Source organism: Letharia columbiana (assembly GCF_014066305.1).
Source record: "Letharia columbiana isolate WasteWater2 chromosome Unknown Sc0000029_s0, whole genome shotgun sequence".
Lineage (NCBI taxonomy): Eukaryota > Fungi > Ascomycota > Lecanoromycetes > Lecanorales > Parmeliaceae > Letharia > Letharia columbiana.
This window is the reverse complement of record NW_023501071.1, coordinates 580,536-595,788: the sequence shown is the minus strand read 5'-3', so window position 1 is coordinate 595,788 and position 15,253 is coordinate 580,536. Positions and strand designations below refer to the sequence as shown.

Here is a 15,253-nt window from a genome sequence, read left to right as displayed (position 1 = left end):
TTTTCGTTTTAATATCGTTGAATAGCCCTTAATTAGGGCTATAAATCATCTTATTTAAATATTTTTATTTATTATAAATTCGTTGTTGGCGTTAAGATTTTAGATAGAGATATTAAAATACTCGCTTATTTTTTATATTGCCTATAACTTTTCAAATATTAATAGCAAAAATATAAACTTAAATATTATTATTAATTATTTTTTTCATAGAGTTCAGCGATGTAATAAAAAAAAGATATTTTAAGAATTTAAAAAAGTGGCGACGGTGTGACTCGAACTCCCGACCTTATTCACTTAAAAATAAAAAAAAGTTCCTTACTTACGACACGACCACGGGTTAGATAACTATATTATAAGTAAGAAATAAAATGATTTCACCTATTTTATTATATAAAGAAAATAATTTCTTTAATATATTAATAATTTCTTTAATACGAGTAATAAGTATTACTTTAATAGATTATAACCCTAAAATTACGCGATTATTAAATTTTAAATTTTATTAAAAATTACTAACTAAGTATAACTATTATTATTTTTAAGTTTCTTAAATATATTTTATATATAGGGCGAAGTAAATTTCTAAGCTAAGGGTTTAGAAAATTCGAGAATAATTAGACGCTAATATACGATTTTATTAAATAATTAAATACTCGATAATAATTATCTTTTCGTTTTAATATCGTTGAATAGCTCTTAATTAGGGCTATAAATTATATTATTTAAATATTTTTATTTATTATAAATTCGTTATTGGCGTTAAGATTTTAGATAGAGATATTAAAATACTCGCTTATTTTTTATATTACCTATAACTTTTCAAATATTAATAGCAAAAATATAAACTCAAATATTATTATTAATTATTTTTTTCATAGAGTTCAGCGATGTAATAAAAAAAAGATATTTTAAGAATTTAAAAAAGTGGCGACGGTGTGACTCGAACTCCCGACCTTATTCATCTAAAAATTAAAAAAAATTTCTTACTTACGATACGACTACGGATTAGATAGCTATGTCGTAAGTAAAGAATAAAATAATTTCACCTATTTTATTATATAAAGAAAATAATTTCTTTAATATACTAATAATTTCTTTAATATAAGTAATAAGTATTATTTTAATAGATTATAACTCTAAAATTACGCGATTATTAAATTTTAAATTTTATTAAAAATTGCTAACTAAGTATAACTAAATTTTTTTTTAAGTTTCTTAAATATATTTTATATATAGGGCGAAATAAATTTCTAAGTAAAGGGTTTCTCTTCGCGCGAAAAGTAATCGATACGTATATAGAAATTTATTATTTTAAATAACGAATATAGAAGCAAATCTATTCAAAAAATATACGTTAAAATCCTAAAATTCTTAAGTTTTTTTATATATTTTTTTCAAATTTTTTATTTTAAATAATAAAAAAAATTAATTAAATATTTAATTTTATTTTAAATATCTTAATTCTAAATAGATTAATTCTAGGGTTATTTATAAAATTTTAACTTTTATATATAATATCAACTAAGTAGTACTATTATTTTTTTCAATTTTTAAATCATATTAATTATTCGTTACGGGGAATAAAATTATAATATAAAGTTCTCTTAGCGCCGGCGAGTCGGGGAAACGACTTTATATGTAGACTTTGACATTTTTTCAAAAAATAACTATAAGACCAAATTCCGCGTCATAAGGGGCGCTGTGTAGCCCTAGCTTAGGGCTATTCGAATCTAAATAAATAAAGAAATTCTATCAGAAAAAAAAGCGCATTCCATTTGAATATAAAAGTTGTAATGGAATGCGCCTCCGCGCTAAGAGCTGTTCTAATGGAATGCGGCCGCATTTCATTACACTCTATCTGATAGAGATAAAGTAATAGAGAGTTTTTTTTTTATTTAGATAAATGTTATCTATAGATAATAATAACTTATTAATAATATTTAATTAAATAAATTACGTATAATAATAGTAGCGTAAGACTAAACTTAATTAAATATATTATTTATAATAATAGGCGATATTAATTTTTTAATAGAGTAAAGCTAAATTTAATTAAATATATTACTTATAATAATAAGCGATATTAAAATATTTAACTTCGCGCGTAATTATAAGTAGAAGTTATTATTAAATAAAATATATTTAAGTAGATATAGTCTATAGATTTTAGCGTCGCGATTATAGAATATTAAAAGATTTTAAATAAAGTAATATATAAAGAAGAAAGTAGATTAGATAATTAAAAATTGAGAACGCTATTAGATTTAGCGTATTCGCTTTTATAATCTTAAATCTTAATATTATTATTAAAAAGCGTAAAATAATAAAATGAAAATCTGAAAGAATTTTTTTTTTTTTTTTTTTCTCTAAGTTTCACGCATCTGCCGCTGTAATTCTAATTCCTTCGCTCGTCTAATATTTATAATATATATTATTAAATATAAGTATAAAAGAAAGATAAGTAGAAAATTATCTTTTAAACTCGCTATAACTAGTTTAAATATTAAGTAATATCTTTTAATCTTATAAATACTCTTATAATCTTCTAAATCTATATAAATAAAGTATTTAAATTATATATTAATATCTTTTATATAATATACTTAAATAATATATTAATCTATTTCGAAATAAAAGAGTTATATTAAGAGTATATATATAAAGTACTACGCGTACTATTAGAGTATCGACTCTATATAAAATTATCGAAATATACTTTTAATCGTAATAAGATTATCTTTCTAAGATTCTTAATAAATTAGCGCGATATTTAAATAAAGCTATCGCGTATTAAGACTATTACTAAGTAGTTAAAATTAGAGTCTATTAAGAATATCTTAATCTTTCTAAGATTTATAAACTTCTATTAATAAATTACGAGTAAAGATTTATAAATTAAATTTATAATTATTTTTTTAATTAGAGCTATCGAGTAAGTAGATAAGCGATCTTTAATAAGCGATCTTTAATGAGCGAACTTTAATAAGCGATATTTGAATTCCTTGCGCTTTAATAATTATAAGACTAAATTTTAAAATTCTTAAAAATTCGAAAAGCATAAATAGCGCTTTAAAAATTAAAAAAAAAATCTTAAAATTTTAATAGAAAATAAAAAAGTAATTCTATATATTAATAATATATATCTATTTTTTTAATAAGAGAGGCGTAAGAGAGCGAGATTTTAATAATTATAAACGTTAATTTATTTATTCGCGATAAGTTAGTCGATCTAATTAAAAAGCGTAGCGAACTCGAATTAATAATTAACTATATATATAAATTTAAGATTTTTAAGCTTAATTTTATCTTATTCTTTTATATATATTAATATAAAGCTTTTTATAGATAGCTATATCTTTAATAAATTTAATTTAAAAAGTAAAGAAAGATAAGATTAAATTATTCTTTATATTTAATAAAAAAGTATATAAGACTTTTAAGATACTTAAGCGAGTATTTATTATTATATTTATATTAAAATATTATAATTAGAAAATATCGCTTATTATAAAGATCGATATTTCTAATATAGATATAGATAATATATTTAGCTAACTAAGTAAGAATAAATAATAATATTCTATTACTTTTTTTAGCTATAAATTTAAGAGCGTTAAGTCTTATTAGAATATATATAATAAGAAGCTTTATATAATTATATTAGACTTTAAAAATTAAAGATATTATTTATAAGATAGTAAGTACTCTATTTATATAATCTTAGATTATAATAACTTATATTATTTTATAATAATAAAAGAGTTTAATATAAAATAGATTCGCTAAGCTAAGAAATTAGCTATATTTAATTTTATAATTAAATATTATAAGAGAAAACTTAATTTTATAAATATATTATTAAGAAGATTTAATATTATTAAATCGAATAATAGCGAGAATAATAATAATAATTTTCTCTTTATTTTACGAAATAAGATTTATAATAAAAATTATTAAAATTAATCTATAAAAATATAATAGTATATTTATTATAGTTGAACTTATAGCGTTAACGAAGTAATTAAATAATATTATTATTATATATACTTAAATTATTATATACGTATTCTTAATATACTACTTAGCTCTATAACTAGCGAGTCTTAACGAAGATATTCTCTATTATATTATATCTTCTTTTTATCTATATAGTTCGATAGTCTTATTATTCTATCTATCTCATCTATATTAATATTATATCTATACTAGTTCTAATATTATAATAAGACTTCTTTATATATTCGATAAAGAGAAATATATACGAGTTAATTAACGTATACTTACGTCTATTCGAATTAGCGAACGAATAATTAATAAATAAACGCGCTAGTAAGGACTTTATTAAGATATTAACTTAAGATTAAGATATTATAATCGATTAAGATTAAGATAGAAACTTAAGATATCGTATTCTTAGATTAGTTTATTAAACGAGTAATTCGTTTTAATATAACGAAACGACCTTTAAATAGTAGAAGAGATAAAGTATCGCTAAATTATTCGTAGAATTAGCGAATCGAAAAGAACTTATTAAAATACTCTATAGTAAGCCTACTATAAGGTAACGGGAATAGACTTAAAATATAGTAAACGTACGACCTCTTTATTAAGTATATCGATAACATATATAGTAAGTTTACTATAATAACGATGGGAATAGACCTGGTAACTCGATTACGATTCGATCTCTTTACTAAGCATATCGATAATATATATAGTAAGTCTACTATCGAATGGCATTTAATACATTCGATTCTTATCATCTATCTCTCTATCAAATTCTACGAATCGAAAAGAAGATAAAATGGAGGATGAATCTTTGATGATAAGAGTATGAGAGATATAGAGTAAATCTATAGTGAAGCTCCTAGGCTAGGCTGCTAAAAGGTGTTGAAGATGAATATATACGTTGAATTTTTCTTAATTCTATCGAAGGACTATAATAAGAAGAACTATGGCAAGAAGAACTATAATAAGTAGACTAGATAAGGAGAAGAATTCGAAGAATATTAGTAATATCTGGGTATATAGTTACTGCTATAATGAGACTTATTACTAGATATAATATTCTTAATAATATCTATATCTAAAGAAGAAGAACTCTATATAAAAGAAGATAGTCTTTATATACTAATATACTAGATCGAATAAGTACTAGAGATAGTAAGTATTAAGTTATCGATACTAGCAAAAATCGAAAAAGATAAGACTATTCGCCTGCTATTAAAATATTACTTCTTCGAATTCTTCTCTATAATGCTCTCTATGGCTATAATCTCTTTCTTTACTATAAGCGTAGATCTAATTATACTAGATGTATTTCTAATAGCGATAAGAGAAAGATAGACCCTTATAATCAAATCCCTAGATAGCTATATTAAGAATACACCGTTCATATACTTTATACACCTATCCTTAACTTATAGCCTTTATTTCCTTCGTATCACGAATGTAGCTGAGCGGAGAGGCGAGCTAAGAGGCGAGAAAATGACTATGCTGGGAGGCGAAAAGTGAAGCGAGAAAATAAGTATGCTGGGAGGCGAAAGGTAGAGCGAGATTTGGAGTATACTGAATTTAAGCGATGCTGAGCGAGAAAGTAGGCTCTCTGAGAGTCGATATAGTGCGCGGATGTGAAATCGTAGAGAGTTGGCTCGTGTTGATAGGGCTGCTATCTTGAATGACTTGGTAGGGTGAGGGTAGTAGGTGTGGGACTCGGTAATCTGGGTCGCAGTTTATGGTGGGGGAAGGAGTTGGAGCGGTGTTCTCCGGTTGGTAAGGTTGTTGGATTGGCTGTTGCTGAGGGTGATGATACTGCTGCTGTGGAGGTAGATGTTGTTGCTGAATTGACTGCATTGGCTGTTGTTGAGGCTGATGTGGAACTGGAGTGGTATTCTCGATAATTGGAGTGGGGGAGGGTGGACTAGAGTGGTATCCTCGACAATTGGTATAGCCTCGACAATTGGTTGGTAGGGCTGCTGTGGCTGAACTGGCTGTTGCTGAGGAGGGTAAGATTGGAACTGCTTTGGTGGAGGACGTTCTTCGTTGTTCGGTGGTTATGGGTCGTTCGGTGGCTATGGGATATCTTCCTGAATTACATTTGCCAGTGCTTGGGCTATGGAAATCCCTCTCCCTTTTTAAATATAGGCTTCATTGGCCTGTAGGCAATCTCGTAGGCTGGTAATGACGTCCTTGTCAAGAACCTCGAAGTTCTCTCTGACGTATTGGGTAAAGTTGTTAGTAAAGACGTCAGAGAGTGTTCTAAATTTGTATATTGTGTATTGTTGTACCCTTCAACGAACGAATTTCTCGAGCTTCTCTTTAGTGTCTAATGGCTTGGCTCCTTATAGTTTCTCTAGCTTACTCTTGATTATAGTGTCTGACGATATCTTTAAAGAATTAGATGTCGGTATCTCTGAAGAATTAGATTTCTTATCCTTGAAGTCTATTTTGAGTGTGTGTTATGTGTTAATGTAATGTGAAGCTTAATAGTATTTGATGTTTTCTAAGTGTTTTCTCTACTGAATAGAGGTCGTAGGAATTATAGAAACTGTAGTTTTATTTAATCGAATCGTTATAATGAGCGGAATCGATTGAGTAATATAGAACCGTATAAAGTACCGCGGTAATATCGGAACGAACTTCCTTTAGAGTATGGCCTTGCTAATCTATATACTATTATTAAAGTATATTAATTAGTATTAATAATATCTAGATATATAGTTACTGCTATAATAAGACTTATTACTAGATATAGTAGTTTTAATAATATCTATATCTAAAGAAGAAGAACTCTATATAGAAGAAGATAGCCTTCATATACCAATGTACTAGGCCGAATGAGTACTAGTGATAGCGTGTGTTGAGTTATCGATAGAGAATCTTACTAATACGTAGGCAAGATGTTGCTATATCTCCGGGATCTCTGAAGGATAATATGGGTATGGCAGGTATATCACAGTTAAGACCAGCATGCGGCCCGGCAATACCTCGGACATCGTGTTTTTGGACGAATTGAAACCATCCGATGTTCTTTAGAAAATCGCCAAGACTCGGACTGCTATCGCTATACCCCCGCAAATCTTCTCCAGTCAAGGCCTGCAGGGGCTATGGATATCGGGAGACTCAGGGCAAGCAATGGGCGTGCATCTCCGGTCTACCAGCCATGGGGGCCATGGCTATTTGAGAGAGGGGGTAGTGTTACGAGCGTACCCTTAACACATTACTTAGTCCTATGGCTAGCGGGCCTTAGCGGAGGCATCCCCTATTATATTATGCCTTCTTCCCATATATATAGTTCGATAGCCTTATTATTCTATCTATCTTACTTATACTAATATCGTATCTATACTAATTCTAATATAAATTATTAATTTAAATAAGAGAGTACTTAATAGATAGATATATATTTTAGATATTATAATATTATTCTAATTTCTAATTTATTAGATTTTAGAGTTAAAGAGATTTTATTTAAAGTTATAAAAATTAATAATAATATAACTACTTAAATTATAATATAAGAATACTTTTATTATAAATAAGAAGTAGCGCTAAAAATACGCTATTAAATAGAATAAGCTTTCGAGATAAAGAGTTAGTAAAAATAAACTACTACGTTATAGTCTTATAATTTATATTTCTAACGATCTTACTATAAAGAAAGAGATTCTTTATATAAATTATAATAACTCTAATATTAAATACTTTATTTATAAATATATTAAGAAGAATATTAAATTTAAGTATTATTAAATAGATATAATAAGCGATATAATAGAGTATATTCGTACTTATCTCGATTATTAAAGAGTATAAATTTATTATTATAAGTCGTATAGCGAGCTAGCGTTAATTCTCTTAGATAGTATAAATTTATTTTATACTATAATATTAAATTTTATTACGAATTTATTATCTATAAGAAATTTATATATTAATAAAATTTACGATATTATCTTAATTTTAATAAATAAGCTAATTAAGTATATAATATATATAGTAATTATTAAGAATTTAAAGACTAATAATCTCGCTAATATCTTATAATAAAAGTTTATATTATTACGCGATATAATATATAACTTAATTTCGAATTAAGACTTCTTTTTTATAAATAAATTTTAAATAATATTATATTAATATCTAGATATAAAATATAAACTTAATATTACGTTTTATTCTTAAATTAATAATTAAATTAAGAGATAAAATTAGATATTAGAATATTATCTATAGATATATTATAACTATAAGTAGAATAATTAATCTAAATTTTTATTAATAATAGCGTTTATATATAAGAATAATATATATATAAGTATTAATAAGATCTTATAAGATTTATTAATAGAATATATAGTAGATTTAGAAAATACTTTTAAGAGTAAAATCTTAAAAAGAAAAATATTACTTATTATCCCCTTCTTGAGTCCGGGTAGACTACGCTAGGGGGATGTAGGAATTATCATTTATCCAATCACCGTTTACCGAAGAGAAATCTTAATAAGCAAGATGAATTCGGTTAGAAGCAGTGATGTGATCAATAATAATCCCTACATCTGGCCCCTGCTAGCGTGGTCCACCCGGACTCAAGGAAGGGGATAGAGCGAGTAGATTAATTATAAGAGATAAGATTATATTTAAAAGAATTATAGAAGCGAGTATCGAAGTAATAAGTAGAGTATTATAATAGTAATTATAAGACTATAATCTCTAAGAAAGAGAATAAAATATTATTATAGAGTTTAAATATATATATCTTATAATTAAAGAAGAAATTAAATTATAAATAGCTTAGATCTTTTAAAGTATTAGAGAAAATAGATATATAGACTTATAAGCTAAACCTCTCGACTAGATATAAAAGAATCTATTTTATATTTTATATATTATTATTAAAGCTATAATACTCGCGTAATAATAATTTAAAATTATAAATAATCTTAATTAATAAAGAAGAAGAATAAAAGATTAATAAGATATTAGATAAAAGAGTTTATAAAGACGAGATTAAGTATCTTATTAATTAAAAAAACTCTTTATCTTATAAAGCTTTATAGAAATTAATAAAATATCTCGAAAATATTAAAGATATAATTAAGAACTTTAAGCGAGTAAAGAAATTATATAAATTAATATTTAAGATAAAATTAAAGATATAATTATTAAGAGAAATTAAAAAGTAAGAAAGATTAAGAAAGTAATAATAGTAGAAGATTTAGATAGACGAATAAAATTTTAATTAAAAGATCTAACGAATATAATTAAAAAGCTTATAAATCGATTTTAAAATATCGAGATATTATATATAATAAGAAAAATAACTATTAGAGTTATATATATAATTATTACTATTTAATATTAATCTATCTATTCTCTTATATTAAAAAATAACTTTTTATTTAAAAGATTTATTAGATAATAAAAAGATTTAATATAAGAGATAGCGAGAGAAGTAATAGAAGAAGTAGCGAAGATAGCGATATTACGCTAAAGTTTCTTAACGTAATAAGTTATTATATATATTAGCTATATAATCTAATATATACTAATTAAAATTTATATCGCTTTATATTTAAAGAGTAATATAAATATTTTTATTAAAGTAAGCTATAGTAAGAATAATAATTTAATAATAAGAAGGCGCTAGATTTACGATATATATATAACTTCTATAAAAATATCGCTTATATTTATACTAGCGCGAGCTAATAGAAAACGCGATATAAATTATATAAGAATTATATATAAGAGTATATATATAACGATAGTAGAAGAGAACTAGTATATATTAATATAATCTCTTAGTTATTTAATATCTCTTTTACTTATAAATAAGAATAAAAATAATAATAAAAGAAGCTATTAAGCTCTCTTAGCTAAGTATATCTTTAAAATAATATAAATATCTATTAACTATAGCGAAGGGCGTAAAAATAATAATAATTATAAATACTTAGTAGCCCGTAGAGCTATAAGAGCGGAGATTTAGTACTATTATTAATATATTAATATACTTCTTATACTATTTATAAAGTATTATAAAGTATTCTTTAAGATACTTATTATATATAAAGTTAATTTAAATAACTATAATCTTATTTAACTATTATCTTAATCGATATATATATTATATTATTATAATAATACGTAGCTTATTATCGCGATACTACGATGAAAATAAATAAAGATAAAATAGTAGATATAAAGAAGAATTAGATACTTACTTATAATAGCGTTAATATTAATATTATTATTAAGAAGAATAAAAGTTAAACTAGAAGTAAGTCTTTTATATTTATTAACGCGAGATTTATAATTATAATAATAGAATTACTATAATTATTAAAATAATTATAATTATAATAGCGTATAATAATAATAATAATAATATATCGTAATAAGATAATATTACGCTTATATTCTATTAATTAAAATAATAATATATATAGCGATACTATCGCGATTTAATATATAAATATAATAATATACTTAAGAAAATTTCGAGATAAGTAATTTAAATACGCTATTATAATATATATTAATTTAAATTATATTTAAGCTAGTAATAGATAACGTATACGAGCTTAATAAGTTTATAATATTTAATTATAAGACGTAATAATAATAAGATTTAGAGACTATATCTTCTAAGAAGAAATATAATTATAAAAATAGAAGTACTCGAAGCGAATTAATAGATTTATTTATATCGCTTATTAGATTATAAGCTACGTAGCTAAGACGAGTATTTAATATACTTAATAAAGTCTTAAATACTTATAAATTTTCTTTTCTCTTCTTCTTTTTTTAGTTATTAGTTTATCTAGTAACTAATCTATTTATTCTATTAATTAGATATCTAGACCTTATAATTACATAGCTACTACGTAGTTTTATAAAAGAGATCTTACTATCTTAGAAAATACTAGATCTATAATAAGAAACTATTAATAATTATTCGCTATCTAGAATACTAGCGTCTTAAATTAGAATATATAAATATCTCTATTAGAATTTTTATTAATTATAAAGAACTAATATATTTTACTAAGAGAAGAGATCTTAATTAATATTAAATTCGATATTTAAATATATTATTAGAATTTAATATAAAGATTATTTATCGATTTAAATCTTAAAATATTAAGATAAATATACTTATATAAATAACTAAGTATAAATTAACTAATTTCGAGAACGAATAATTATATTAATAATATTAAATAATCTTTATTTCTAATTAATTAAAATTAAATAGCGAATATATTAATATATATATAATTAACGATCTTATTTATTATAAAATAGTAAAGACTAATAAAAAGAATAACTATTATATTAAAATTTATAACGTTATCATCGAAGATAAAAATAAGTTTTAAGAGATTATTCTTAATAAGTGCTTCGTATAAAACGAGATACTTTTTTATAAAAATTATTTCTAAATATTTAATAATATATATATCGATATTATTTAAGAGATATATAATTAATTATTCTACGACTATTTCGAGATAGTATATATCTATAAACTATTTAAAAGAGAATATTATTAATAAGATATAAAGATTATCGTAATTATCTATATTTAAAATTATTATATTTATTAAAAAATTAAGATATCTCGTAATCGAGAATATAGCTTACTCTAGTCTCTATTAATCTTATAAAAACGATAATAAGATATATTAATCGACTTCGTTATAGACTTATCTATATTCGACGATTATAATACTATTTAAATAGCGATTAATTAATTTATTAAGAAATATTACTACGTAATCTATTTCGATATTAATAAAAGTATTATTACTAAGAAGATAATTAATTTATTATTTAAAAAAGTATTTCATCTATATAATTTATTAATTTTAATAATATTAGATTAAGGCTCTTAATTTATAATTATTATATAAAAAGCTTTTTATAAATAATTAGATATTATAGCTAAGCTATTAATAGTCTTTTACTCTAAAATCGATAAATAGATAGAGTAGATAAATTAGAATATAAATCGTTATCTTCGAATATACTATAACTATTAAGAATTATTTTTATTATATATTATATATTAAACTAATATAAAGCTTAATAATATTTAATATTTTTTAAATATTTTCTCTATTAAATAGAAGTTGTAAAATAAATAAAAGATAGAATTTATAATTCTATTCGATTATATTATTAAGTAAATAAAATTAATTAAGTAATTATAGAATCGTATAAAGCTATTATAATAATATCGAGATAAAATTCTTATAAGAGTATAGTCTTATTAATCTATATATTAGTATTAAAGTATATTAATTAATATTAATAATATCTTAATATATATTTTTTTTTTTTTTTTTTTTTTTTTTTTTTTTTTTTTTTTTTTTTTTTTTTTTTTTTTCATTTTTCCCTAAAAAAAAATATTATAAATTTTTCTTTCTCGTAGTTATTACTATAATAAGATCTATTACTAATTATAGTATTTTTAATAATATCTAAGAAAGAAGGATATCTATATATAGGATAGGCCTTTATATATTAATAACTAGGCCGAATAAGTACTAGTGGTAACGAGTGTTGAGTCGTTCCAACAGCTAGACTTAAGGCCTTACCAGCCACTTAGCCAGCCACTTAGCCAGCCACTCAGCCAACAGCTTTAGCCAGCCACTTAGCAAGTCACTCAGTCGGCCACTCAGCAAGTCACTTAGCCAACCACTCAACAAGAGGAGGAGCAATGCAGTACGGAGAATATTGCGGAGACAGTCAGCAGCAGCAGTGACACAACAGGTCTACTCTCCACGATCTCACACCAGCCCGATACTCAGCAAGAGGAGGATCCACTACAGGCAATTGGGGAGAACACTGCGGAGAACACGGCGGAGAACACGGCGGAGAAACTAAGCGGCAGCAAGGCCCCCAGCACCAAGAACGCAGGCCTACTCAGTCACAGCCAAATCACTATGACCAATTGGGTCTCTTCAGGGGGGACTTCGGCCGATGCATATTTGGACGAATTGAAACCGTCCGATGTCTTACTCTGACAGCAATTTCATTATTCGAAAGATTTCACTACGGCAGGAGATTTTGTGAGATCCACACCACTAATTAGCCCGGTGTCTCCACTCCTTTCCGATTTTTCGAAAAGCACACATGCATGCATGTTTCTTGCCATGAGGACATGGCAATTCTCTGTTTTTTGTGGGCAATTGTCATGAGATGCCTCAGGGACACTCATAGGGCCACTAGCGTAGGCTTGGCACCGCACATATCTGCCTGCAGACCACATAGATTAATGAACATCTTTTACACCACACACATATATGAGTCAAACCATAATGATTCCTTAACAGGATTCATACTTTTGAGGTATGAATTAGTAACTCGCCCCATCGAGAACTACACACCACCCCCCAAATGATGATATGCTTCCCCAGTCATCTTCCTTCACTCTACTAACCAACGCCTCTCTCCACGAACCCACGTCAAACTTGACAGTTGACAGGTCTTTGTCAAAGTGCTAATCTCCATGTTTACCTACGCGGTTTGGCTTGGCTTGGCTTGGCTTGTGCATGTCCCCCTTAGGATATTGCATCTCCACATCATACTCAACACCGCGCCGGCTGGCTTCTATATCGAGAGTCGAAGGTCACAATAATTCAGTAACTCTCGTACAATACCATAAGCTTGCTTCTATCATTGAATTTCTGCCATGTCTGATCTAGTCGATACAAACACGCACTTCCTGGACGGCTTCCGCGAGCTCCTCCAGCGGAAAGAGGACGAGGATTGGGGTGCTAAGCTTGAACACTTCTGTGAAACCTTCTGGCTACATCTCGACGACAACCCCTCTCCAACGCTGGAAGTCATCAATGCGTTTATCGATGTACTACTGGAAAAGGAATCTTTTGCGGTTGCTAGGCTCCTTATTCCGGAGTTTCGCGGCGAGCTATCTTCCAAACTCGAGAACGAAACCAAGCAGTCTGTTATGGATCACACCGCACACCTACGGGCAGAGCAAAAAAACATGGAGAAGACGACGCCGTCAAAGTTCGATGACCCTCTCTATCGCGCCGAAAAGGAAGTTTTTCACGAAGCCGAAATGTACCGTGCGGGCCTTCTACTCTACTACCAAGGCAATCTCAGCAAGACGGAGAGGGCGGAGATCCAGAAGTGGTCGGCAGCACGACCTGGGTGTATGAGGGAGATGGATGGGGCCGTTGGGACGGAGATGAATGATCTACGAACCAGTGAAGATGAGGACAAGGAAGACATTATACCAGCGGGAGCAAGTAGGAAGCGAAGGAAGAAGGAAGAGGGCGCCGTAAAGGGATGAAGGGAGGGGCATGCACGCGCAGTTCAGGAATAGAAAGGCATCGAGCGAAAGAATAATGTTTTTGGTATTGTATACATATGCCTCATTACCGCGAAACGAGCGTCGAGAAGGTTAAGATTCTGCATTATATCCTTCTTGGCCAAAGAAAACAGTTCCCACAATCCACCGCGATCAATCCCTATCAGTCCACCTTGCTCCTTCCGTAAGTCCTTCACAGAGCAGCTCGCATATCCCGTCCATCAATCCTTTCCAAGTCTTATGACTACTCCTTCAGAGTTGGCAGAGGTATTTGCGAAAGTGCCATAAGCGAAGGGCTGATCTGATCGAAGGCCTCAGTGGCGGAAGATGGATAGGAGGAAACGTACGGGCCAAAGGATACCGAGGATGATGGCCCAGAGGAGACGAAGAATCCGAGAGAGAATAAAATAGACGATATTCCAAGCGAAACAGACCTTTTGATAGAACATGAACAGGACGTTGCCGACGAGCATCGCTAGCATACCGTATAGGAGTAGCTGAGCACATGTGCCCGCTTCTGGGCTGATCGCTTTGCTGATGATATCCTTGAAGATCGATGAGAGAAGACCCAGTGATGCCAGACCGTGCTTGGCCATGCTGACATAGTCGTTCCAAGGTAGCGAACGGATGGTATGGATGAGGCTCTGGATTTGCTCAAGGGCTTCGGTAACGATGGCCCAGGCATAATGAAAGGTCTCTGGACGCGCGATTTTCTGTAGGCCCGCAATCACCGTCACAACGACATAGGAGCCCGCTTCCTTGGCCGCTTTGATCATGGCTGCAGGGCCGAAAGTGAGGAGTACCCATCTTAATGCAGCGGCACCAGCGGCGCCAGCGGCGCCAGCGGGAATGAGCAGCATCACGAAGTTGACAAAGGTTTCGGAGGACATGGTGAACTGAAGGTATTGG

General features: G+C 27.7%; 2 protein-coding genes across 2 annotated transcripts; one reads left to right on the top strand and one right to left on the bottom strand.

Moving 5' to 3' along the window:
* Positions 1-13,702: 13,702 nt before the first annotated feature.
* HO173_008278 (uncharacterized protein) lies at positions 13,703-14,326 on the top strand (the record flags this gene model as incomplete). The annotated part of the gene is made up of 1 exon (XM_037310178.1): positions 13,703-14,326. The coding sequence occupies one exon, from the start codon at positions 13,703-13,705 to the stop codon at positions 14,324-14,326; it is 624 nt and encodes a 207-aa protein (XP_037162964.1).
* Positions 14,327-14,588: 262 nt separating this feature from the next.
* Positions 14,589-15,234, bottom strand: HO173_008277 (uncharacterized protein; the record flags this gene model as incomplete). Its single annotated transcript, XM_037310177.1, has 2 exons — positions 14,589-14,645; positions 14,692-15,234. The coding sequence occupies 2 exons, from the start codon at positions 15,232-15,234 to the stop codon at positions 14,589-14,591; spliced, it is 600 nt and encodes a 199-aa protein (XP_037162963.1).
* Between the last annotated feature and the right edge of the window lie 19 nt (positions 15,235-15,253).